We start from the raw sequence: 26,980 nt of genomic DNA, 5'->3' as shown, positions 1-26,980 counted from the left end.
ATTCCACAGATGTGCTACCATATGATATCATGTCATCATCATCATAGGCAGTCTCTCGGAATCGAGGAAGACTTGCTTCCACTCTTAAAATGAGTCCTTAGGTGGCTGAACAGTCCAATACGAGAGCCACAGTCTCTGTCACAGGTGGGACAGATAGTTGTTGAGGGTAAGGGAGGGTGGGACAGATTTGACGTGCGCTCTTTCCGCTGCCTGTGCTCGATTTCTGCATGCTCTCGGCGATGAGACTTGAGTTGCTCAGCGTCCTCCCGAATTAACTTCCTTCAATTAGGGCGGTCTTTGGCTGCCAGGTGTCAGTGGGGATGTTGTACTTTATCAGGGAGGCTTTGAGGGTGTCCTTGTAACGTTTCCTCTGCCCACCTTTGGCTCGTTTACTGTGAAGGAGTTCAGGTTAGAGCACTTGTTTGGGATACTCGTGCCTGGCATGCGGACAATGTGGCCTGACCAACGGAGCTGATCAAGTGTGGTCAGTGCTTCAATGCTGGGGATGTTGGCCTGGTCGAGGACGCTAATGTTGGTGCATCTGTCCTCCCAGGGGATTTGTAGGATCTTGTGGAGACATCGTTGGTGGTATTTATCCAGTGACTTGAGGTGTCTACTACTGTACATGGTCCATGCCCCTGAGCCATACCGGACGGTGGGTATTACAACAGCCCTGTAGACCATCATCTTAGGCAGTCCCTTGGAATCAAGGAAGACTTGCTTCCACTCCCAAAGTGAGTTCTTTGATGACTGAACAGTCTGATAAGAGAGCCACAGGTGGGACAGACATTCGTCGGGGGAAGGGGTCGGTAGGGCTGGTTTGCCACGCGCTCCTTCCGCTGCCTGTGCCTGGCCTCTTCATGCTCCTTGCGTCGAGACTCAGAGCTCAACGCCCTCCCGGATGGATTTTTTCCACTTCGGGCGGTCTGCGGCCAGGGTCTCCCAGGTGTTAGTGCTGATGTCGCACTTTACCAAGGAGGCTTTGAGGGTGTCCTTATAACGTTTCCGCTGTCCTCCTTTGGCTCGTTTACCACGAAGGAGCTCCACATAAAGCATTTGTTTAGGGAGTCTCGTATCTGGCATGCGAACTATGTGGCCTGCCCAGCGAAGCTGATCGAGTGTGGTCAGTGCTTCAATACTGAGGATGTTAGCCTGGTCGAGGACACTGATGTTGGTGCGCCTGTCCTCCCAGGGGATTTGCAGGATCTTGCGGAGACATCATTGGTGATATATCTCCAGCAACTTGAGGTGCCTTCTGTACATCGTCCATGCCTCAGACCCATACAGGAGGGCGGGTATTACTACAGCCCTGTAGACCATGAGTTTGGTGGTAGATTTGAGGGCCTGGTCTTCAAACACTCTTTTTCGCAGGCGGTCGAAGGCTGCACTGGCGCACTGGAGGCGATGCTGAATCTCCGCATCGATGTCTGCCTTTGTTGATAAGAGGCTCCCGAGATATGGGAAATGGTCCACATTGTCCAAGGCCGCACGTGGATCTTGATGATTGGAGGGCAGTGCTGTGGGGCGATGACAGGCTGGTGAAGGACCTCTGTCTTACAGATGTTAAGCGTAAGGCCCATGCTTTCATATGCCTCAGTGAATACATTGACTATATCCTGGAGTTCAGCCTCAGAATGTGCACAGAAGCAGGCATCGTCCGCATACTGCAGCTCAACGACAGAGGTCGGGGTGATCTTGGACCTGGCCTGGAGGCGGCGTAGGTTAAACAGCTTCCCCCTAGTTCTGTAGTTTAATTCCACTCCAGCGGGGAGTTTGTTGATTGTGAGGTGGAGCATGGCGACGAGGAAGATTGAGAAGAGGGTTGGAGTGATAACGTAGCCCTGTTTGACCCCGGTCTGGACGTGGATTGGGTCTGTAATGGATCCGTTGGTAAGGATCACGGCTTGTATGTCATCGTGAAGCAGACGAAGGATATTGACAAAGTTTTGGGGGCATTCGAAACGGAGGAGGACGCTCCATAGACCCTCACGGTTGACAGTGTCAAAGGCCTTTGTAAGATCGAAAAAGGCCATGTATAAGGGCTGGCGCTGATCCCTGCATTTTTGTCTGCAACTGGCGCGCTGCAAAGATCATGTCTGTTGTGCCCCGTAGCGAACGAAATCCACATTGTGATTCTGGGAGGAGCTCCTCGGCTACAGGGAGAAGACAACTGAGGAGAACTCGAGCGACAACTTTCCCAGTGGCGGAACGCATGGAGATTCCCCTGTAGTTGCCGCAGTCGGACTTGTCCCCCTTTTTAAAAACGGTCACAATCACTACATCTCGGAGATGTCCCAGCATGCTTTCCTCCCTCCAGATGAGCGAGATGAGGTCACGTATCCGCGCCAACAGCGCCTCTCCGCCATATTTTTGGGTCTCAGCAGGGATTCCATCCGCACCCGTAGCCTTGTTATTCTTAAGCTGTTTTATGGCTTTGCCAACCTCGTGCAACGTTGGCGTTTCATGGAGTTGGTGGCGAGTCGCATGCTGCGGGGTGGAATAGAGAACGCTCGAGTCAAAGGCAGAGTCTTGATTGAGGAGATCTTTAAAGTGCTCCTTCCATCGGGCCCTGACAGCCTCGATGTCTTTGATGAATGTTTCCCCGTTCTTGGCCAGGAGTGAGGTGGGGCCTTGGGAGTTTGGAACGTAGGTGGCCTTGACTGCAGTGAAGAATCCTCACATATCGTGGCTGTCGGCCAGTTGTTGTATCTCCTGTGCTTTCTCCATCCACCACCTGTTCTTTAGGTCCCGAGTTTTTTGTTGGACCTCAGCCTTGAGCCGCCTGTAATGTTGTTTTGCAGCTCCCGAGTTGGGCTGTTGCTTGAGGCTCAGAAATGCTTTGCGCTTGCGATCTATTAGTTCTTCGATCTCCTGATCATTTTCAAGCCAGTCCTGATGTTTTCTGGTTGAGTGACCAAGTGTCTCTTCACAGGCACTGGTTATAGAGCCCTAGAGGGCAGACCAAGCGCTATGGGGATTCAGCATCTCAGGGTCATCAAGGTATGCCAGATTGGCTGTGAGGCACTGGCTGTATAGGGCTCTCTTAGCTGGGTCTCTAAGTGCCCTGGCATTAACTTTTTTGCAGAACTGTTTCTGTTGTTCCCTCTGCTTTGGGACAATGTTAATGTTGATGATGGATCGGATTAGGCGGTGGTCCGTCCAGCAGTTGGCAGCTCCTGTCATCCTTGCGATCCCTGGCTCGGTCGATGACATAGTCAAGCAGGTGCCAGTGTTTGGAGCGAGGGTGTTGCCATGATGCCTTGTTTTTGTCCCTCTGACGGAACAGGGTGTTGGTGATGAGGAGTTCATGTTCTAGACATTTTGTCAGGAGTAGGGTACCACTGGAGTTGGCTTTCCCTACCCCCTCTCTGCCAATCACGCCTCCCCAGAGGGCTGTGTCTTTGCCAACCCTGGCATTAAAATCACCCAGGAGGATCAATTTGTCGCTCGTGAGGACACAGGACAAGGATGTCTCGAGGTTGGAATAAAAACCCTCTTTAGCCTCATCCGTTGCATCGAGTGTGGGGGCGTATGCACTGATGACTGTGGCACATTGGTTCCGAGATAGGGTGATACGGAGAGTCATGAGGCGCTCATTGACCCCACAGGGGGAGTCTTTGAGGCGGTCGACCAGCTCATTCTTGACGCCATGAAGGCGGCGTTCTGCCTCTGGTTTCCCTTTCCAGAAGAAGGTGTAACCTCCACCATGTTCTTTCATTTGGCCTTCCCCTGCCCGCCGGGTCTCGCTTAGGGCGGCGATGTTAATGGCAAAACGTCCGAGTTCCCGGGCAAATATGGTGGTGAGGCATTCCGGCCTGTTGCTGTTGGGATTGTCCATGAGGGTCCTGACGTTCCAGGTCCAGAACTTCATGTTAGAAGAGTGGAAGATGCCTGTGCGTGAGTTCTTTTAATGTAGGGCGGCCGCTGCACACACGGGCTTAGCTGATCAAGCTCTTGGTTCAGTGGCAAGGGGGTGCAAGACAACTGAAGACCAGGCACAGCTCTATAAGTCTAATTGCCTACGGCGAAGTGTTGGTTAGATGGCCCGAGGCTCGGTTGGGGGGCAGGCATTAGGAAGGTGACTTCCAAAGTTATTTTAAAAGATTAAAAGTTGATAACGGTTCCCAATTTATTTCAAAAGTTTCTAAGAGTTGTTAAAAACCTAAGATGTAAATCAATAATAGATTATAAAAGTTTCTCCAATTTAAAAAGTTTCTAAAAGTTGTTAAAAGTCAAAGATGCAAGTTAATAATAGATGTTTAAAAGTATTTCGGTTGAGTCTAAAATGTAAGTTTTAAAAGTTCTCCCAAATTGTTTAATAAGTTTAAAAGTTGGCTAAAAGTTGAAAAATTAATTAAAAGTTGGTTGGGAGTATGAGATGACGCCACGCCTCGGTCCCTTCAGCCGGTTCAGCGCCGGCCTCTGAGTCCCTTCGGCCAGCCCTACGTCCTCAAGTCTCTTTGGCAGGTCGTCCCGGAGTCTCCTTGGCCGGCCAGACACCCTCCGAATCCGGTGCAGAGTCCCTTTGGCCTGTGGACCAAGAGCTTGGTGGCAGACTTGAGGGCCTGGTCTTCGAACACTCTTTTCCTCAGGCGGCCGAAGGCTGTACTGGCGCACTGGAGGCGGTCGGTGTTGAATCTCATCATCAATGTCTGTTCTATGTAACGTCTCTCGTTCACATTTATTGCAGTTGTGTTGCTCCTCCTACGTATGCCAACACAGCGTAAGAATTCTCATGTCTACCCTTCTGTTCTAATAAGCTCAATTATATTTTGCAGGTCTCCAGACTCCGCAGGAGCAAAGGAAGGCCTTACAGGTGGTCATCACCATGGGTGCAGAGGACAGCACGGAAGGAGAGGATGAGGAGACCACCACTGAGGATGATGACCCCGTCATCCCATCTGCTGTACCTGCAGCCATGTTGTCACCGACGGAAGTAGTAAGGGGCCCAAGCGGCTTGCAGCAGGCTTCCCCAATGCGTCCAACAGTGCCCACACTGACCCCACGGAGGTTGAGTCAGCAAGATCGGCACACGCTGCAACAGGCAGATTCGAAGGAGGGTATGACTGCACTGTGTAGGGAGAGCGTTGACCTGAATCGAAAGCTCCTCCAGGCGTTCACGTTGATGAACGGAAACATTGCCACAATGTCCGCTCGCATATCGGAGGGTATCGAGCGCACGATTGTGGCAATGGGCTAGCAGATCGGCGCCATCTATGCCATCTGACATGCAATAGTGACGGGAGACGGCACTGCACTCCAAGATGCTGTCCCGCCAAACGCCAGCACAGATGTGAGTCAGGAGGAAGAATTTCCTTCTGGCTCGGAACTCGTTTTGTTAGAAACGTCTTGTCCTCCACCACCCCGAGAGGATCCTGCCAACGTCACCACCCCTCACCCCTCCGCCCCCCCACAGCAGCATGCCTTGAGGTCGTCTACTGCAAGTCGTGCAGCCGTGCGTACTGTGGGATTAAAACGGGGGCCTAGACTGGGGGGTGGGGGGGGGGGCGGTGTCGGATCTGGAAGGAAGCTTGGCCGCAGGTAGGGAGGGGGGATTGCTATTGTTATTTATTTTTTTTTAAAACGTGTTGAATGTTGGGAGGGTGGGAGGGAGGTTTGTTGAATTTTATTGTTGGGAGGGGGAAAGGGAGGGGGAGGGGGAGGGGGAAGGGGAAGGGGGTGGGGGTGTTATTAAAAAAAAACGTATACAATTTTGTAAATTATTTTTAAAAATTATTTGAAATTTTACAACTGTCGTGGACTGTCTTCTGATAATGTAAGGTATAGCATGAATACAATTCTTGGAAAACAATGGCCAGGCCAGAGCAGGCAAGGATGAAACATAATGCAACTGTCACTGTAACTGTCACAAATGTAAGTTCATGCAAAGCGTTCATTTATGAGCTGCTGACACAAGAGTTTTGCAGTTGCGTAACTCCCACGGGGCCTTTCCAGTCTTGCGGGGGAGGTGTGGAGGGCATGGGTTCATCGCCAGGCTGATTGACCTCGGGGAGGACATAGTCATCCTCCTCTTCCTCCTCGTCTACCTTTTCCGCCTCCACTCTCTCCGGAGGTGGGCTGGCAGTTCCATCTGGCAATTGTTGGCCTCTCCTTATAGCAAGGTTATGCAACATGCAGCACACCACAGTAAACTCAGTGACCTGGTCAGGGTGGTATTGTAGGCTGCCTCCAGAGTGGACCAGGCATCTGAAGCGCTGCTTCAGCACTCCAATTGTCTTCGACGATATTGCGTGTAGTTATATAGCTTTCATTGTAGCGCTTCTCGACTTCCATCTGGGGTTTATGCAGGTGGGGGGGTGGGGGGGGGGGGCGGGGAGCTCATGAGCCAGCTGGCAAGGCCATATCCTTTATCCCCCAGCATCCAGCCATGACCTTGTGGCTGACTCTTAAACAGGTCAGAGACAGTACTCTCACGCAAGATGTGCGTGTCATGGATGCTGCCTGGAAAATTTGCATTTACTGCCATGATTATTTGCTGGTTGTCGACAACGAGCTGCACATTCAGGGAGTGGAATCCCTTTCGGTTCTTAAACATCTCCGCATCCTTTAAATGTGCTCTCAGGGCGATGTGCGTACAATCAATTGCTCCCTGCACCTTGGGGAAGTTTGTTATTCTCGAGAAACCCAGAGCCCTCTCAGTCTGTGCCTCCCTGGTCATAGGGAAGCTTATAAAATCCATCCTTCGAGCGTAAAGGGCTTCAGTCACCTGTCAAATGCAGCAATGTGTGGCGTGCTGAGAGATACCGCAAATGTCGCCAGCTGAGGCCTGAATGGAGCCCGATACATAGAAGGAAAGTGCCGCAGTAACCTTAACCTCAACGGGCAGTGTGGTCCTGATGGAGCTGGTAGGCTGCAGATCTCCCTTGATGAGCTGGCATAGCTCAGCCATAACCTCCTTTCCAAAGCGTAGTCTCCGAAGGCACGTGTTATCGGAAAAGTTCAGATATGATCACTTTTCCCTGTAACTGCGTCGGGTGCAAGGTCTCCTCCTCCGCAGCTGTCTGCCTTCTTCAACATACCTTCTCCCATCTTCCGTCTGCAGCATGTGATTAGTGACCAATACTGGTAGAGAAGTTACAGACCCCATCACTAGTGCTATAAATGCCCTAAACTTGTCCTCAATAAACAGAAATGTGAGCAGATCATTGTAAAAGAGTCAATAAAACCCTTAAAATAATTCACAAATTAATTCTCCTCATAAGTCCCTTTCCTCATAAGCAGCCTCTCACTTCCTCCGACGTCAAAATGGCGTCCAGCGTGCCGAATCCTGCCGAACAGTGTCAGTCGGGATCAGCTCGACAAGCGATCAGCCCGCGATGTGGCAAAAGTTGCAGTGGGCAGTCACCTCGGCGATGTCAAAATATTGTGTGCTGAAAGTTGGGCCGGCGATCTTTGGGCGATGTTATGGCCCAACTTTTCACTTTTAAGGGAAATGGGCGATAGCCTGCCCATTTGGGTGATAGATGAGCGATAGTCCAGCGATCATCAGGGGAAAGTCTAGCCCATTGTTAAGTGTTCTCCTTGCTGTTCCATGGAGACCTGATACTTTGGATCTGAAATTCCAAGCTGATCGTAACTTCGGTCCTATCAATAAGCGGCTTCATAGAGTTAGTCCTGGGTACTGATCAGGAAACGTTAGCAACTTTAAAATTCAGTACTGGCTAAGTGCACAGCAATACCAAATACATTTTAAATATAGCGATATCGTTCAATTGGCATCCTAAACACAGCAGACTCCAGAAACTCAGAGCTCCTGCTGACAGTTGTTGAGCTTTGGAATCAGAATGTTGCATCTCCACAGGGCTGCTGCAGCATTAAAACTACATTTTCTCCTACCAGGTGATGGAGAAAGATTGCAAAGTGCCGCAAAACAGCACGACCTGGGGATACTTGTGCAAGAAACACGAAAGGATAGTATGCAGGTACAGCAAGTGATCAGGAGGGCCAATGGTATCTTGGCCTTTATTGCAAAGGGGATGGAGTATAAAAGCAGGTAAGTCTTGCTACAGCTATATAAGGTATTGGTGAGGCCATACCTGGAATACTGCGTGCAGTTTTGGTTTGCATATTTGCAGAAGGATATACTTGCTTTGGAGGCAGTTCAGAGAAGGTTCACTAGGTTGATTCCAGGGATGAGGGGGTTGACTTATGAGGAAAGGTTGAGTAGGTTGGGCCTCTACTCATTGGAATTCAGAAGAATGAGAGGTGATCTTATCAAAACGTATAAGATTATGAGGGGGCTTGACAAGGTGGATGCAGAGAGGATGTTTCCACTGGTGGGGGAGACTAGAACTAGAGGGCATGATCTTAGAATAAGGGGACACCCATTTAGAACTGAGATGAGGAGAAATTTATTTGCTCAGAAGGTTGTAAATCTGTGGAATTCTCTGCCTCAGAGAGCTGTGGAAGCTGGGACATTGAATAAATTTAAGATGGAAATAGACAGTTTCTTCAACGATAAGGGGATAAGGGGTTATGGGAAGCGGGCGGGGGAGTGTAGTTGAGTCCATGATCAGATCAGCCATGATCTTATTGAATGGCGGAGTAGGCTCGAGGGGCTGTATGGCCTGTTCCTGTCCCTATTTCTTACGTTTTTAATGAGTATAACAGGGGCAGGGAGGAGTGCACACGGTAATAGTTTGGATATATTCAGTAATAATACTTACCAATACTTAAAGGCAGCTTTAAAATGTTTATATGCAAGCACTTCCATTGCTTTAAATATGCTGGTGGCTGTATACTCATGTGCATGTAAAATATAAACAGCATTTGAGCTCAGGAGAGTATGGTCAATTTTTAGAAACATGCCCACCAAGCAATTCAAATTTATGTTTTGATAAACTTGTATTAGAATGTAATCTAACAATTGATAAGTATGTAAAAAGGAAGAGACTAGCAAAAGTAAACATTGGTCCCTTAGAGACTGAGACAGGAGAAATTATTATGGGGAATAAAGAAATGGCAGAAATGTTAAACAAATATTTTGTATCTGTCTTCACAGTAGAAGATGCAAAAAGCATATCTAAATTAGTGGGGAACCAAAAATCTAATGAAGGTGAGAAACTTAATGTAATTAATATTACTACCAAAAAAGTAGTAGAGGAAGTAATGGGACTAAAAGCCGACTAATCCCCTGGACCTGACGACCTACAACCTAGGTTCTAAAAGAGGTGATTGCAGAGATAGTGGATGCATTGGTTTTGATCTTCCAAAATTCCCTAGGTTCTAGAACGGTCCCAGCGGATTGGAAGGTAGCAAATGTAACACCGCTATTCAAAAAAGGATGGAGAGAGAAAACAGGGAACTATAGGCCAGTTAGCCTAACATTGGTCATCAGGAAAATGCTGGAATCCATTCTGAAAGAAGTGGTAACAGCACCTGGAAAATCATAACATGCTTAGGCAGTCAACATGGTTTTATGAAAATCATGCGTGACAAATTTATTAAGAGTTTTTTTGAGGATGTAACTAACAGGATAGATAAAGGAGAACTAGTGGATGTAGTATATTTGGATTTCCAAAAGGAATTAAATAAGGTGCCACATAAAAGATTATTACACATGATAAGGGCTCATGGGATTAGAGGTAATGTATCAGCATGAATAGAGGATTGGTTAATGGACAGAAAACAGAGAGTAGGGATAAAATGGGTCTTTTTCAGGTTGGCAGGCTGTAACATAGTAAATAGGTGCAGGAGTAGGCCTTTCGGCCTTTTGAGCTTGCACCACCATTCAATATGATCATGGCTGATCATGCAACTAGTGGGGTGCCGCAAGGATCAGTGCTGGGGTCTCAGCTATTTATGACTTAGCTGAACGGACCAAGTGTAAAGTATCCAAGTTTGCCGACGATACAAAGCTAGGTGGGACTGTAAGCTGTGAGGAGAACACAAAGCGTCTGCAAAAGGATAGATAGACTAAGTGAGTGGGCAGTATGCGGTGTATAATGTAGGAAATGTGAGATTATTCACTTTGGTAGGATTCCTGTGATGAGAGGGCTGTCTTATGATCACAGATTGTGTAAAATGGGCCTCTAATCTCTGGAGTTTAGAAGAATGAGAGGTGATCTCATTGAAACATACAAGATTCTGAAGGGAATTGACATGGTAGATGCTGAGAAGTTTTTCCCACTGGCTGGAGTGTCTAGAACTAGGGGGCAGTCTCAGGGTATAGGGTAGGCCATTTAAGACAGAGATGAGGAGGAACTTCTTTACTTAGAAGGTTGTGAATCTTTGGAATTCTCTGCCCGCGGGCTGTGGATGCTGAGTCGTTGAGTATATTCAAAGCTGATAGATAGATTTTTGGAGTCTAGGGGAATCAAGGGATATGGAGATCGGGCAAGAAAATGGAGTTGAGGTTGAAGATCAGCTATGATCTTATTGAATGGCGGAGCAGGCTCGAGGAGCCACATGGCCTACTCCTGGTCCTAATTCTTATGTTCTTATATACTAGGCGCATGTCCATGATTTCCAACATTTGCATTTCAGATATTCTGCAAACTGTGGTGCCATATAATGAAATGCTGTTAAAAGTACAGCTAAACAGGCAATGAACTGAACCACCATTAGGTTTTAGTTGGTGCCAATGTCAAGAATAGAAAATTTGAGTAGCTCAGTTCTACCACCAACATGAACTGAACAGTAACTTCTTGTAACCTCACATCGAAAACTCAGGAACACCATTCTCAACACAAAAATCAAGCATTTAATCTGATGATAGAGACAATGCTGCTGATATTTTATAACTTTTAAGCTTGACCACCAAGCTCGTTAAACAACAACTTGCATTTATATAGCGCCTTTAACGTAGTGAAATGTCTCAAGGAGCTTCACAGGAGTATTATGCAATAAAAATTTGACACCGAGCCGCATAAGTAGAAATTAGCGCAGGTGACATGGTCAAAGAGATATGTTTTAAGGAGCATCTTGCAGGAGGAAAGAGAGGTAGAGAGATGGCGAGGTTTAGGCAGGGAGTTCCAGAGCTTGGTGCCTAGGCAATAGAAAGCACGGCCACCAATGGTTGAGCGATTACAATCAGGGATGTTAAAGGCGGCAGAATTAGGAGCGCAGACACCTCGGGAAGGGTAGTGGTGCCGGAGGAAATTACAGAGATAGGGAGGGGAGAGGCCATGGAAGGATTTGAAAATAAGGATGAGAATTTTGAAATTGAGGCGTTGCTTAACCGGAAGCGAATGTCGGTCAGTGAGCACAGGGGTGATGGGTGAGCAGGACTTGATGTGAGTTGGGACATGGGCAGCCGAGTTTTGGATCACCTCTAGTTTACGTAGAATGTGGGAGGCCAGCCAAGAGTGCGTTGGAATAGTCAAGTCTAGAGGTAACAAAGGCTTGGATGAGGACTTCAGCAGCGGTTGAGCTGAGGCAAGGGTGGAGACGGGTGATGTTATGGAGGTGGAAATAGGCGGTCTTAGTTATGCTGCAGGAATGTGGTCAAAAGGTCATTAAAGGGTCAAATATGACACCAAGGTTCTGCCTGAGACAGGAGTTGAGGAGAGGGGTGGAGTCAGTGGCTAGGGAATGGAGTTTGTGGCGGGGGCTGAAAACAATGGCTTCGGTCTTCCCAATATTCAATTGGAGAAATGTTCTGCTCATCCCGAACTGGATGCCGGACAAGTAGTCAGACAATTTAGAGACCGTGGAGGGGTCGCGAGAAGTGGTAGTGAGGTAACGCTGGGTGCCATCAGCGTACATGTGGAAACTGACACTGTGAGGATGATGTAGCCAAGGAGCAACATGTGGATTTCGAAGGGGGTCAAGGATAGATCAATGGGGATCTAGTAAACAAATTAAACAAAAACACAAAAGTAATTTTAAGCTGTTCTGATCTGTTCCAATATTTTCAGATTGTTCATTTATTTCAGGATAAATAATACCTGTAATGGTGTTTTCAAATTTTATGTTAGTATTATGTACTGAAGATCAAAATGTTTGGACTAGGATCAATATTATTCCATTAAAAACGACTGCTGCAATACATTCTATTTATGATTTTTGATATACCATGATTAGAACACATAGCAGCAAAATTTTTTTTTTAAAAAGGTAGCAAGGACAGGTTCAAAAGTCCCAATCTTTTTATAAAACGTCATTCTACAAAACTCGATGGAGGTAAAACTGCTCCTCTCTGAGTTATTGCATGTGCTAATTTCATGTTAAGATATAAATTTTTACATTAGTATTTGCACAGTCAGCTTGGTTGCGTTGGTAACATTCTCACCGGAGCTGGAAAGCTGAGAGTACAAATCTCATTGCAAAAACGGAGTATGTGAACTGGGCTGACACTCCAGTACGGAGGAAGTGCTACACTGTTATCCTCCAGATCAAACATTAAATTAAGGTCTTTCTGCCAATTCCTGTGGTTCTCGTAGAGGTAAGGATCCCACGGCTTTGTTTGAAAAACAGAAGGAAGAAGTTGTCAGCCTTGATTCAGGGGTAGCACTCTCACTTCAAAGAAGGTCATGGTTTGAAGCTTCAGAGACTTGAGCACATAATTGCTGCTGACACTTCTGTGCAGTACAGAGGGAGTGCTGCACTGCCGCCTTTTGGATGAGATGTAAAACTGAGGACCCACCTTCCCTCTCAGGCGGATACAAAAGATCCCATGACACTATTCAAAGATGTTTTGGCCAACATTTATGCCTCAAACAACATTACTAAAAAATTATCTGTTCATTTAACTAACTGCTGTTTGTGGGACCTTGAAACACTTGGGTAACAAGATTGCTTCCCTACATTATAACAGCAATTACACTTAATTGTCTGAAGAACTGTGTTATGTCCTGAGGCCACAAAGGGTTCTATATAAATGCAAGTTTATTTATTTCTCCCTCCTAGTAACCTGGCTAACATTCCTCACTTTCTCTTTCCCCCCTCTCTCTCCCACTCACCCCTTCTCTCTCTCTCTCTCTCCCACTCACCCCCTCTCTCTCCCACTCACCCCTTCTCTCTCCCACTCACCCCTTCTCTCTCTCTCTCTCTCCCACTCACCCCTTCTCTCTCTCTCTCTCTCTCTCTCTCTCTCCCACTCACCCCCTCTCTCTCTCCCTGAGAGCAGATTCTGTGCTGAACATCCTCAGGTTTGGATCTTACCTTCTTGTCTCTCTCCGCTTCCATGGCTTCGATATCTCTGCCACTTTGCACTGGCGCTAAAGCTGGCGGGGGCACCATCAGCTAAAGGGATGGCTTTTTCGCGCTGAGGGGCGGAGCGGCAGCGGTGCGCACCTTTAGCGCGTCACTACTGCCGCAAGCCCCACACCGCCACGAGAGTCGGCGATGGTCCACAACGCTGCAAGACCTCTCGGGCCAAATCTATGTCGGGGCGGCCAGATGAGCCCACGCCTCGATTCTGACGAATGGCCGCCGCAAACGGGCAGTAGCGGTCGTTCCCGGGACCGTGAATTTCGGGGCCCATATCCCTTGATTCACCTAGAATAAAAAAAAAATCTATCTATCTCAGCCTTGAATATACTCAACGGTTCAGCATCCACAGTCCTCGGGGGCAGAGAATTTCAAAAATTCCCTCTGAGTGAATAAATTCTCCTCATCTTGGTCTTAAATGATCTTATCCTGAGACAATCCCCCCTAGTTCAAGACACTCCATCAACTGGAAACAACCTCTCAGCAACTACCCTTCAGAATCTTGTATGTTTCAATGAGATCACCTCTCATTCTTCTAAACTCCAGAGAGCATAGACCCATTCTACGTAATCTCTCATCATTCTTCTTCTTCTTAAGCAGTCCCTTGGAGTCGAGGATGACTTACTTCCACACTAAAAATGAGTTCTCAGGTGACTCATTAGATCGATGTGGGACCTACAGTTTCTGTCACAGATGGGGCAAGACGGTGGTTGAGCGGACGTTAGTTGAAGGGCCGGTTGGTAGGGGTGCCTGGGTTGTTGTGTACTGCTTCTGCTGTTTGCATTTGGTTTCCGTTTGCTCCTGGTGAAGAGACTCGAAATGTTCGGCACCTTCCCGAATTCTTCTCGTTCACTTTGAGCGGTCTTGGGTCAGGGATACCCAGCTGTCAGTGGGGATGTTGCACTTTTTCAAGGAGGCCTTGAGGGTGTCCTTAAAACATTTCCTCTTCCCACCTGGGGCTCGCTTGCCGTATTGGAGCTCTGAGTAGAGCGCTTGTTTTGGGAGTCTCTTATCGGGCATGCAGACAATGTGGCCCATCCAACGGAGCTGATCGAATGTGGTCAATGCTTCGATGCTGGGGCTGTTGGCCTGAGCGAGGACACAGACATCGGTGCGCCTATCCTGCCAATGGATTTGCAGGACCTTGCGGAGACAGTGTTGGTGGTACTTCTCCAGTGCTTTGATGTGCCTGCTGTATACAAACCATGTCTCTGAAGCATACAGGCGGGCGGGTATCACTTCTGCCCTGCAGACCATGAGCTTGGTGCCGGGTTTGAGGTCCTGGTCTTCAAACACTCTCTTCCTCAAGACAACTGAAGGCTGCACTGGCACACTGAAGGCGGTGTTGGACCTCGCCTTTGACGTCCGCCCTTGTTGACAGTAGGCTCCCGAGGTATGGAAAATGGTCCATGTTGTCCAAAGCCTCATCGTGGATTTTGATAATCGAGGGGGGGGGCAGTACTGTGTGGCGGGGGAAAGTTGGTAGAGGACCTTTGTCTAACGGATGGTTAGCGTAAGGTCCATGTTCTCGTACGCTATGGTGAAGGTGTTGACGATGGTTTGGAGTTCGGCCTCTGAGTGTGCGCAGATGCAAGCGTCCTCTGCATACTGTAATTCAATGACAGGGGATGGGTCGACCTTGGATCTGGACCGGAGGTGACGGAGGTTGAACAGTTTCCTGTTTGTACTGTAGATTAGCTTTACTCCAGGGGAGAGCTGACTGAGGGCGAGATGGAGCATTGCAGCAAGGAAGATCGAGAAACACGTTGGTGCGATGACACAGCCTTTGCTGGACCCCGGTCCATACATGAATTGGCTCTGTGGTGGATCCATTGGTCAGGATCATGGCTTGCATGTCATCGTGAAGCAGGCAGAGGACGATGGCAAACTTTTGAGGGCAGCCAAATTTGAGGAGAACACTCCATAATCCCTCACGGGTTGACAGTGTGCAAGGCTTTTGTGAGGTCAAAGAAGACCATGTCATCATGATAGACAGTCCCTCGAAGCGAGGATGACTTGCTTCCACACCAAGAAAGGATGAGTTCACATGTGTCTCAATGAAGGACCTAATATTCCAGGTCCTGAACTACATAGTGTAGGATGGAAGATGCCTGTGCGTGGATTTTTAAAAAAACGTGTGGTGGCGTTGCACCTCAGACACCTCACGGGCTTGACAGAGCTAGGTCTTGGTCCAGTGACAAGGATTAACCAAGACGACTGGAGACCTGCTCTGCTGCGCGAGCCTAGTGCGCACACATATCGCAGTGTGGGCTGGCCCGTGCTGCCCCTGGGCCCATACCTCTTCTGGCCTCTGCAACATCTCGTCGCTCCTGCTGTACCTGCCCACGTTCCAATCACCAACCTGGACTTTGATGACGCCTCTTCGCTGCCGTCGTCCTCCTGCACCAGCTCGCACTGTACCTTGCAGTAGCACGGGCGCCACGCTGCCCATGGCCGCCGCTCGCTGCTCCTTTTATGGTCCTGACCATGAACAGAGGTTGATGCTGTTCCCTGCATTTCTCTTGAATTGGACGCGCGGTGAATATCATATCCATTGTGCCCCTTAATGGGCGGAATCCGCATTGCGACTCTAGGAGGAGCTCTTCAGCCACAGGGAGAAGGCGATTGAGGAGGATTCTTGCGATGACTTTCCCAGTGGTACCGCAATAGGACCTGTCCCTTTTCCTGAAGATGGTCATGATTACCGCGTCTCTGAGACCCCCTTGCATGCTTTCCTCCTTCCAAATAAGAGAAATGAGTTCATGCAATCGCGCCAATAGTACTTCTCAGCCATGTTTTAGTGCTTCGGCAGGGATTTCATCTGTTCCTGAGGCCTTCTTGTTCTTCAGTTGTCGGATGGCCTTTTCAACCTCATGCCGGGCTGGGGTGGTACTGAGGTGGTGGCGAGTAGCGGGATGAAGTCGAGTACACTCACATCGAAGACAGAGTCTCGGTTAAGGAGATCTTCGAAGTGCTCCTACCAGCGGCCACTGACTGCTCTCTGTCCTAGAGTACGTCTCTGTTCTTGGCCTGCGGTGGGGTAGGACCTTGGGTGCTTGGGCCGTAGGTGGTCTTGACTGCATTGAAGAATCCACGCATGTCATGGTTGTCAGCTAGTTGCTGAATCTCTTGCGCTTTTCTCCACTCAACATCTGTTCTGTAGGTTGCGAGTTCTTTGGTGGACCTCGGCCTTCAGACATCCGTAGAGCTGCTTTCTTGCACTCGAGTTGTCTTCCTGTTTCCAGTTGAAGAATGCCTTCCACTTGTGGCTTATTAGCTCCTGGATCTCCTGGTCGTTCTCGTCGAACCAGTCTTAGTGTTTCCTGGTCGAGTGACCAAGCATCTCTCCGCAAGTGCTAATTATGGAGGCCTGGAGGGCAGACCAGGTGCTGTGGACACTCTGCGTCTCTGGATCACTGGGAGTCATCAGGTTGGTAGTGAGGCGCTGGCTGAATAGCGCTTTATTAACAGGGTCTTTGAGCACTCCAGCATTGGTTTTCCTGCGGCATTGTTTCTGTTGCCGCTGCTGTTTCGGACATCACCGAGCGGATTAGGCGATGGTCCGTCCAGCAGTCGTCAGCTCCAGTCATGGCACGGGTGATGCGCAGGTCGTTGCGGTCCCTCACTCAGACGATGACAGAGTCTAGCTAGTGCCAGTGCTTGGATCGAGGGTGTTGCTATGAAGCCTTGTACTTATCTCTCTGATGGAACAAGGTGTTGGATATGACAAGGCCATGTTGTAAACATTTTGTCAGGAGGAGGGTACCGTTGGAGTTGGTCTTCCCTACTCCCTCTCTGCCGATCACACCTCTCCAGAGGTCTGTGTCCTTTCCAACTCTGGTGTTAAAGTCGCCAAGTAGGATCAGCTTGTCGCCCGTTGGGACTCGGGACAGGGATTTTTCAAGGCAGGGGTAGAATTCATCTTTTGTCTTGTCTGTAGCTTCCAGTGTTGGGGCGTACGCACTGATGACCGTAGCGCACTGGTTCCGAGCTAGGGTGTGCCGAAAGGTTACGAGACCTTCTTTTCTCCTGCAAGGGGAGTCTCTGTGAAGGCCAACTAGCTCATTTTTTATGATGAAGCCCACCCCATGGAGGTGGCATTCTTCTTCTGTTTTACCTTTCCAGAAGAAGATCTAACCAGCACCTTGTTCCTTGAGCTGGCCTTCCCGTTCCTGCCGGGTATCATTTAGGGCGGGTATGTCTACGTCGAAACGTCTGAGTTCCCAGGTAATAATAGCGGTGCGACGTTCCAATCTGTCGCTGTTGGGGTTGTCCATAAGGATCCTGACGTTCCAGGTCCCAAACTTCATTTTAAATGGTGGAAGATGCCTGTGCGTGAATTCTTTTAACGTGGGATTAATTCTTTAATTAAAAGAATTCTCATCATAGGACAGCCCTCTCATCCCAGGAATCAATCTAGTGAAGCTTTGCTGCACCGCCTCCAAGGCAAGTATATCCTTCCTTCGATAAGGAGACCAAATCTGTACACAATACTCTAGGTGTGGTCTCACCAAGGTCCTGCAGAATTGTAGCAAGATATCCTTACTCTTATAATCGGACTCCTTACATAAAGGACAACATGCCATTTACCGTCCTTATTGCTTGCTGTACCTGCATGTTAGCTTTCTGTGTTTCTTGCACAATGCCACCCAAATCTCTCTGAACACCAACATTGTAAAGTTTCTCACTGTTATGTATTTAACCCCTTGCAACCTGTATCACACCATCACCAGAGGGCCTACCTGGAGTCACAAGGGATCCCAGCATCCCTTGGGAGCACGGTATATAAGCAGGCCACCCACGAGGTACCTGCACTCTGGAGTCGCATTAACAGCAGCTAAGGTCACACTTACTCATTGTACACAGTTTCATCCTTTATTATGAGCTTATCACTCACCATTTAAAAAATATTCTGATTTTCTATTCTTCCTATCAAAGTGAATAAATAACCTCACATTTCCCTACATTATACTCCATCTGCCACCTTATTGCCCACTCACTTGGTCTATCTATATCTCTTTGCAGACTGTTGTGTTCTCCTCACAGCTTACTTTCCCCCCCCCCCCGCCAGCTTTGTATCGTAAGCAAACTTGGATACATTACACTTGGACCCTTCATCTAGGTCATTAATATAGATCGTAAATACAGGTTGAACCTCCCTTATCCGGCACCCTCAAGACATGGCCTGTCCCGAACGAGGGATTTTGCTGTATGAGGTCACGTGTTTGGGTGGACTGCGCCTTTAAGTGCTGTTACTGGGGTAAGTATATGTGTGCACCGATTGGCTGGATCAACTGTCAGCCAATCAGTGTGCAGGAGGCCAAGAAGAGCCGGCGGGTCCAGAAAGCCAGCGGGCCCCGAAAAACGGCAGGTAAGCGAGCCCCAAAAAGCCGGCGGGCCTCGCAACAGTCGGCGGGCCCCAGCGGGCCCTGAAGAGTCGGTGGGCCAGTGGACCCAGTAGAGACGGCAGGCATCGAAGCGTCGACGGGCCGAGATGAGTCGGCCGACCCCCCCCCCCCCCGCCCCGAGGGAGTGCTGTGGGGAGGAGCGGTCGGCCCGAGGACTGTGGTTGCAGGAGTTCCAGCAGGGCGAAGAGGAGGAGGCAGCAGGTTGAGGAGAAAGATTATATTGGTGAGTAGGATTTTGACAGTCGCATTCTGCGCATGCGCCACCCGGGAATGGTCCCGGACGAGAGGTGGTGCCGAGAGATAAAGAAATAAAGGATGGTATCTGATTAAAAACAAGGGCATACAAAATGGCCAAAACTAGTGGGAGGACAGAAGATTGGGAAGCATTTAAAAGCCAGAAAAGAATGACTAAAAAAATAATTAAGAAAGGGAAGATAGACTGTGAAAGTAAAACTAGCACAAAATATAAAAACAGATAGCAAGAGTTTCGATAGGTATATAAAAAGGAAAAGAGTGGCGAAAGTAAATGTTGGTCCCTTAAGAGGATGAGACCGGGGAATTAGTGATGGAGAACATGGAGATGTCAGAAACTCTAAACAAGTATTTTACGGTAGAGGACACTAACAATATTCCAACAGTGGATAGTCAAGGGGCTATAGCGGGGGGGAGGAACTTAACACAAACACAATCACTTAGGAGGTGGTACTCAGTAAGATAATGGGACGAAAGGCAGATAAATCCCCTGGACCTGATGGCTTGCATCCTAGGGTTTTAAGAGAAGTAACGGCAGGGATTGTGGATGCATTGGGTTGTTATTTACCAAAATTCCCTGGATTCTGGGGAGGTCCCAGCAGATTGGAAAACTGCAAATGTAACGCCCATATTCAAAAAAGGAGGCAGGCAGAAAGCAGGAAACTATAGACCAGTTAGCCGAACCTCTGTGGTTGGGAAAATGTTGGGAGTCCATTATTAAAGAAGCAGTAACAACATTTGGAAAAGCAAAATTTGGTCAGGCAGAGTCAGCATGGATTTATGAAGGGGAAGTCATGTTTGACAAATTCGTTGGAATTCTTTGAGGATGTAACGAACAGGGTGGATAAAGGGAAACCAGTGGATGTGGTGTATTTGGACTTCCAGAAGGCATTTGACAAGGTGCCACACAAAAGGTTACTGCACAAGATAAAAGTTCACGGGTTGGGGGTAATATATTAGCATGGATAGAGGATTGGCTAACTAACAGAAAACAGAGAGTCAGGATAAATGGTTCATTCTCTGGTTGGCAATCAGTAATGAGTGGGCTACCACAGGGATCAGTGCTGGGACCCCAACTATTTACAATCTATATTAACGACTTGGAAGAAGGGACTGAGTGTAACGTAGCCAAGTTTGCTGACGACACAAAGATGGGAGGAAAAGCAATGTGTGAGGAGAACACAAAAAATCTGCAAAAGACATAGACAGGCTAAGTGAGTGGGCAAAAATTTGGCAGATGGAGTATAATGTTGGAAAGTGTGAGGTCATACACTTTGGCAGAAAAAAAATCAAAGAGCAAGTTATTATTTAAATGGGGAATGATTGCAAAGTGCCACAGTACAGTGAAACACAAAAGGATAGTATGCAGGTACAACAGGTGATCAGGAAGGCCAATGGTATCTTGGTCTTTATAGAAACATAGAAAATAGGTGCAGGAGTAGGCCATTCGGCCCTTCGAGCCTGCACCACCATTCAATATCATGGCTGATCATTCACTCAGTACCCCTTTTCTGCTTTCTCTCCATACCCCTTGATCCCTTTAGCCGTAAGGGCCATATCTAACTCCCTCTTGAATATATCCAATGAACTGGCATCAACAAATCTCTGCGGTAGGGAATTCCACAGGTTAACAACTCAGTGAAGAAGTTTCTCATCTCAGTCCTAAATGGCTTACCCCTTATCCTTAGACTATGTCCCCTGGATCTAGATTTTCCCAACATCAGGAACATTCTTCCTGCATCTAACCTGTCCAGTCCCGTCAGAATTTTATATGTTTCTATGAGATCCCCTCTCATCCTTCTAAACTCCAGTGAATACACGCTCAGTTGATCCAGTCTCTCCTCATATGTCAGTCCTGCCATCCCAGGAATCAGTCTGGTGAACCTTTGCTGCACTCCCTCAATAGCAAGAACTCCTTTCTCAGATTAGGAGACCAAAACTGAACACAATATTCCAGGCGAGGCCTCACTAAGGCCCTGTACAACTGCAGTAAGACCTCCCTGCTCCTATACTCAAATCCCCTAGCTATGAAGGCCAACATACCATTTGCCTTCTTCACCGCCTGTTGTACCTGCATGCCAACTTTCAATGACTGATGTACCGTGACACCCAGGTCTCGTTGCACCTCCTAATCTGCCGCCATTCAGATAATATTCTGCCTTCGTGTTTTTGCCACCAAAGTGGATAACCTCACATTTATCCACATTATATTGCATCTGCCACGTGTTTGCCCACTCACCTAACTTGTCCAAGTCACCCTGCAGCCTTTTAGCGTCCTCCTCACAGCTCACACTGCCACCCAGCTTAGAGTCATCTGTAAACTTGGAGATATTACACTCAATTCCCTCATCCAAATCATTAATGTATATTATAAAGAGTTGAAGTCCCAGCACTGAGCCCTGCGGCACCCCACTAGTCACTGCCTGCCATTCTGAAAAGGACCCGTTTATCTCGACTCTCTGCTTCCTGTCTGCCAACCAGTTCTCTATCCACGTCAGTACATTACCCCCAATACCATGTGCTTTAATCTTGCACACCAATCTCGTATAGGACCTTGTCAAAAGCCTTTTGAAAGTCCAAATACACCACATCTACTGGTTCTCCCTTGCCCGCTCTACCAGTTACACCTTCAAAAAATTCTAGATTTGTCAAGCAGAATTTCCCTTTCATCATCCCTTTTGCAAAAGGGATTGAGTATCAAAGCAGGGAAGTCTTGCTACAGCTATATAAGGTATTGGTGAGGCCACACCTGGAATACTGCGTGCAGTTTTGGTTTCCATATTTACGAAAGGATATACTTGCTTTGGAGGCAGTTCAGAGAAGGTTCACTAGGTTGATTCCGGGGTTGAGGGGGTTGACTTATGATGAAAGGTTGAGTAGATTGGGCCTCTACTCATTGGAATTCAGAAGAATGAGAGGTGATCTTATCGAAACGCATAAGGTTATGAGCGGGCTTGACTAGGTGGATGCAGAGAGGATGTTTCCACTGATGGGGGAGACTAGAACTAGAGGGCCTGAACTTAGAATAAGGGGACGCCCATTTAAAAAAAGAGGAGAAATTTCTTCTCTCAGAGGGTTGTAAATCTGTGGAATTCGCTGCCTCAGAGAGCTGTGGAAGCTGGGACATTGAATAAATTTAAGACAGAAATAGACAGTTTCTTAAACGATAAAGGGAATAAGGGGTTATGGGGAGCGGGCAGGGATCAGATCAGCCATGACCTCATTGAATGGTGGAGCAGGCTCGAGGGGCCATATGGGCTACTCCTGTTCCTATTTCTTTTGTTCTTATCTCCTATCATACCCGAGTGCGAGGGGGACTGCAAGTAGAGCCCCCATGACTGTGTGCAAGTGAGTAGAATCCTTTAAATGGCAAGGCCTTGTCCACTTGCAGCAACACTCCCCGTCACCTCAGCAACTTTAAAAAGTTTCCAATAGTTGCACAAACCTACACAGACATTAGAAATCAAAAAGCAAGTCAGCTGCAAGTTGTTGCTGAGCCCTTTACTTAGTGTTACTGCAGGCTCCTTCCTGCCGCTGAACGCACGTTCAGCTGGCCGTGATTAGGAGAGGGTCTTAAATGGAGCGATGTCAAAAATGGCAGATTGTGCGTCAAATCAGCGTTGCAGATTCATTGATATCACTAACTGCCTCATCTAAATGTGTGCAGCGAGCGCAGGCAACGGCAGTATTACTAACCCCCCCAAAATGGCGGCTGCCACGGAACCTGCCGCAACGGGCGGAAGCGAGTTGACCACCATTTTTTCAGCAAAACCAGCCTCAATGGTTGGCACTAAACCTCCAAATTTGATGCGGCGAAAGGACGGAGTTTGTTGCTGAAATATCAGGAATATGTCATTTTTTTCATTCTTTAAGTGCTGAATAGGTACATACCCAAGCATAAAAAAGTACCAATACGACAATTCATTCAATATCCTGTGTATAAAATGCTAAATCAAGAGAAGCAGAAAACAGGCTGGACAATTACCAGTGCAGGGTCTCATAACAAAGATTGTGCAAAACTCAAGCAGCACTGTTAATTTTCAGGGCCCCAACTCAAGTGGAAGGGGCAGGTGGTCAGTGAGCAGCGCTGGGTGTGAGGGCTAGGGGTGGGGGGCAGTGTGCATTCACCCCGCAATAAACCGTGGAAGCCATACCTGTCAAACTACGCATGACCAATGCCACTAGTATACTAGAAAATATATTGCGCAAGTGAACAGACAAATAGGAGCTCCATTTTGAACAGTGATATGTACATTTTCTAACCAAAATTTTAAATTATAGGACTACATTTCAAATTCTGGATACGGTGCAGAGACATATTTAGTCCTACAGATGAAACATAGGATTTATCCAACATTTTGTCCATAAACCTTTAAAGAATAAATCTCAGTGATTCACCTGGTTAAATCCCAGTGTGCATGGTCATGGATCAGTATGAACAGTGTGTAGGGGTTCTTTAATGTTCTTTGCTGAAAAGCTTCAAACTTGTTCTGAGTTTCTGTAGTAAGCTTCATTACATACTGCTCTGCACACTGATTTGCAACAGACTCCGTTTCCAATCCAAGTTCCACCAAGATCCCTGCAAAACACAGAGATTACACTTTGCTAAATCCCAACACAGTATTTTTGTTGGAAAGGATGCTTTAGATGCATAAATATATCCTAGCTAAGGATAATTGCCAAAGAATATAGTCTCTTATTAATATGCCATTGAGCATCTAGCATGGCTCTTCGTTAAAGAAAAAAATGCAATTTCCTGATTGGAGGAAAGATCCAGATGATCACAATCAAACTCTGATTTTCATGGAGGTTCGAGAAATCTTCCAGTAATCACCACAATCCCTCTCTAGTGCACTTCTTTAGACATTGAGGGGGAGAAATTCGATATCGCCCCGTTTGGGGCGCTAACTTTTGAAACCCTGAAATATTAGCACCAGGCGCTAATTATTCTCAACTTCCACTACATTGGCTGTTACCACTCCAGGAAGGAAGTGAAGCGCTAAATCAAGCCCTACCACTTCCCTTGGAGCATTAAAGCCGGCAGGAGGGGCACTAGCAGTGCAGCGTTACCCAATGTTGAGGGCAACGTTGCTGGGAATGGAGGCTCCTTCCCTCCCTTAAAGTAAAGGGCCATTGTTGCAGGCTCTGCAGTTAAAAGAGGTACCTCGTCGCTGACGGCAGCCGCGAACCGCCACGATCAGCCCTCAGCACTCTAGCAGAGTGTAGGGCTGATCGATAGCGGCCCAAGAAATTCATGAAAAATGAATGTTAGGCATCACGACACATTCTTTCACCCCCCCTTGCACCCCCACCACCATCATCCCCTTTAAACAGCGCGCCCGAAGTGCCCAGCCTCCCGAACAACGACTCCGACCAGCAGTTGGTTTGTCGCCCAGCGAAGCTGCAGGGGTGAAACCGAAGTTCGGGTCCAGGGCGCTACACAGGATGATGATGTCACGATCTCCGGATGCAGGAGCTCGGGGTTACTGCCGCTGCAAACCTCCAGGGGAATTTAGCGGGAGTCGTTTCTTTCGCCGCGCCTGGTCAGAAAGTTGTTAGTGCCACATTATCGCGATAACGGGAAGCGCAAAAGAGGCCAATCTCTTCCCCCTGAGAATCTTTGTAATGTGCCACTGACATATTTTCTGCACATGGAGATGCACTGGTGATGGCAGATGAAAGGAACTATACTATAGCTATTTAATCATATAATGTAGTCATTTTCTAATGTAGATGTATAAACATTTAGTCAGAGTAAGAATTAAATAGCTTTTGAAAAAAATATACTTTTTTTTAGCATTCATAACATTTTATTAATTTATCTTAAAATGTAAAATATTTATTATATATTAACTCATTTGTCTGCTTTCAATGTTTAGAATCAGCGTTCTTTGGCTGCACTGTAGACAGACATTTGTGCTCACTGATAGGTCATTACTATACAGTATAAATGCACACGAGGCCCATGCTTGAGAGGTCAGTCTGTTCCCTGTCCTTTATTCCTTAGCACTCAAGTGATGAAGGTGGGCGGAGCTTCCCCTTTTGTACCTGAAGGCCCAGGTTAGGAGTGTCTCCCACCTAGTGGTCATTGTTCTCACAGTGCACAACTTAGGTCAGATTATACATGGGTTACAATGCTGGTTGAATACATGACATCACCTCCCTCCCAAAGTCTTATTGGGATCACAGGTTGAGTCTCTCTGGTGGTTTACGCTCTCTTGTAGAGCGCCTGAGTTGGGGCTCCGGTTATTGGGCGTTGGCCTGAGTGTCTGCTGTTTGCAGTGCCTCAGGCCTATCCGGACTGCCCACAGTGACTGGGCTCTCCTCCCTTTGATTCCGGTGTTCGGTCACCTGTGGTGGAGTGAACTCTCTGTCGTGTTCTTCCTCTGCTTCTTCTATGGGGTTGCTGAACCTCCTTTTTGTTTGATCCACATGTTTGCGGCAGATTTGTCCATTGGTAAGTTTAACTACAAGAATCCTATTTCCCTCTTTGGCAATCACAGTGCCTGCGAGCCATTTGGGCCCTGCAGCGTAGTGGAGGACAGAAACAGGGTCATTTACATCAATACATCGCGCCCTCGCATTCCTGTCATGGTAGTCATATTGTGACTGGTGCCTGCTCTCGACAATTTCTTTCATGGTGGGATGTATGAGGGATAACCGGGTTTTGAGCATCCTTTTCATTAGCAGCTCTGCGGGTGGAACCCCTATGAGCAAGTGTGGTCGGGGATCTATAGGCCGACAAGAGGCGTGATAAGCGCCTTTGTAGGGAACCCCCTTCGATTCTGAGCATCCCGTTTGATTATCTGCACTGCTCGTTCTGCCTGGCTGTTTGAGGCCGGCTTGAACGGTGCCGTTCTGACATGGTTAATTCCATTGCCTGCCATGAAGTCCTGGAATTCAATGCTTGTAAAGCACGGGCCAGTCACTGACCAAGATGTCCGGTAGACTGTGGGCGGCGAACATTGCCCGTAGACTTTCTACCATGGCAGAGGATGTGTTTGAATTAAAAATTTCACACTCGATCCATTTGGAGTCGGCGTCTACTACAACCAAAAACATTTTTCCCATGAAAGGTTGTCCAGCTGGGCACACGTGTTGCACCTGCGAACACAAAGTTCCAGATCTGCGTCTATCCCTGGCCACCAAACGTGTGACCTGGCAATTGCCTTCATCATGACAATGCCCGGGTGCTCATTGTGGAGTTCTCTGATGAACACCTCTCTGCCCATCTGGGGCATGACTATGCGGTTTCCCCACAGTAGGCAATCGGCCTGAATCGAGAGTTCATCCCTGCGCCTGTGAAATGGTTTAAATTCCTCAGGGCATGCCCTGTACGTGGCTGCCCAATCTCCATTCAGGACACATTTCTTGACGAGGGACAATAGCGGGTCTCTATTTGTCCAGACTTTAATCTGACGGGCTGTCATGGGTGAGCCTTCATTTCCGAAAGCTTCAACAGCCATGACCATCTCAGCAGCATTCTCGGTAGCCCCCTCAGTGGTGGCTAGTGGAAGCCTGCTGGGTGCATCGGTGCAGTTTTCAGTGCCCGGTCTGTGCCGAATTGTATAGTCATAGGCGGCTAACGTGAGTGCCCACCTCTGTATGCGGGCTGATGCGTTTGTATTTATGGCCTTGTTGCTGGCCAAAAGGGACATTAGGGGTTTGTGATCTATCTCCAGCTCAAATTTCCTGCCAAACAGGTACTGGTGCATTTTCTTTACCGCATACACACATGCAAGCGCCTCCTTTTCTACCATCCCGTAGCCCCTTTCTGCCTGGGACAGACTTCTGGAGGCATAAGCTACCAGCTGTAACTGACCCTTGGCATTGACATGCTGCAACACACACCCGACACCATAGGACAACGCATCGCACGTTAACACAAATTTCTTACATGGGTCATATAGCGTTAACAGATTGTTGGAACATAACAAATTGCGTACTCTATTAAAAGCCCTTTCCGAGCTGTCCCCCAGACCCATTCGCGACCTTTGCGTAGGAACACGTGTAGCGGCTCGAGCAGCGTACTCAATTTGGGAAGAAAGTTACCAAAATAGTTCAGGAGCCCCAGGAACGAATGCAGCTCCGTCGTGTTACGGGGTCTGGGTGCTCTCTGGATCGCTTCCGTCTTGGACGCAGTAGGG

The 26,980-nt window shown here is 47.9% G+C and overlaps 1 protein-coding gene across 4 annotated transcripts in view; it reads right to left on the bottom strand.

Annotated features, from left to right (window-relative positions):
• The window catches only part of greb1 (growth regulating estrogen receptor binding 1), a 396,947-nt gene that overhangs the window by 111,738 nt on the left and 258,229 nt on the right, over positions 1 to 26,980 (bottom strand). For all 4 annotated transcript variants that reach the window (XM_070885003.1, XM_070885002.1, XM_070885004.1 and 1 more), the window contains one exon: positions 23,232 to 23,412. In XM_070885003.1, the coding sequence (XP_070741104.1) occupies positions 23,232 to 23,412 (181 nt within the window). The remainder of the gene's footprint in view (positions 1 to 23,231; positions 23,413 to 26,980) is intronic.

This window comes from Pristiophorus japonicus, chromosome 7 (assembly GCF_044704955.1).
Source record: "Pristiophorus japonicus isolate sPriJap1 chromosome 7, sPriJap1.hap1, whole genome shotgun sequence".
NCBI classification, from domain to species: domain Eukaryota; kingdom Metazoa; phylum Chordata; class Chondrichthyes; family Pristiophoridae; genus Pristiophorus; species Pristiophorus japonicus.
Note: the sequence above shows the minus strand (reverse complement) of the source record. Positions and strands in the feature narration are given on the sequence as shown.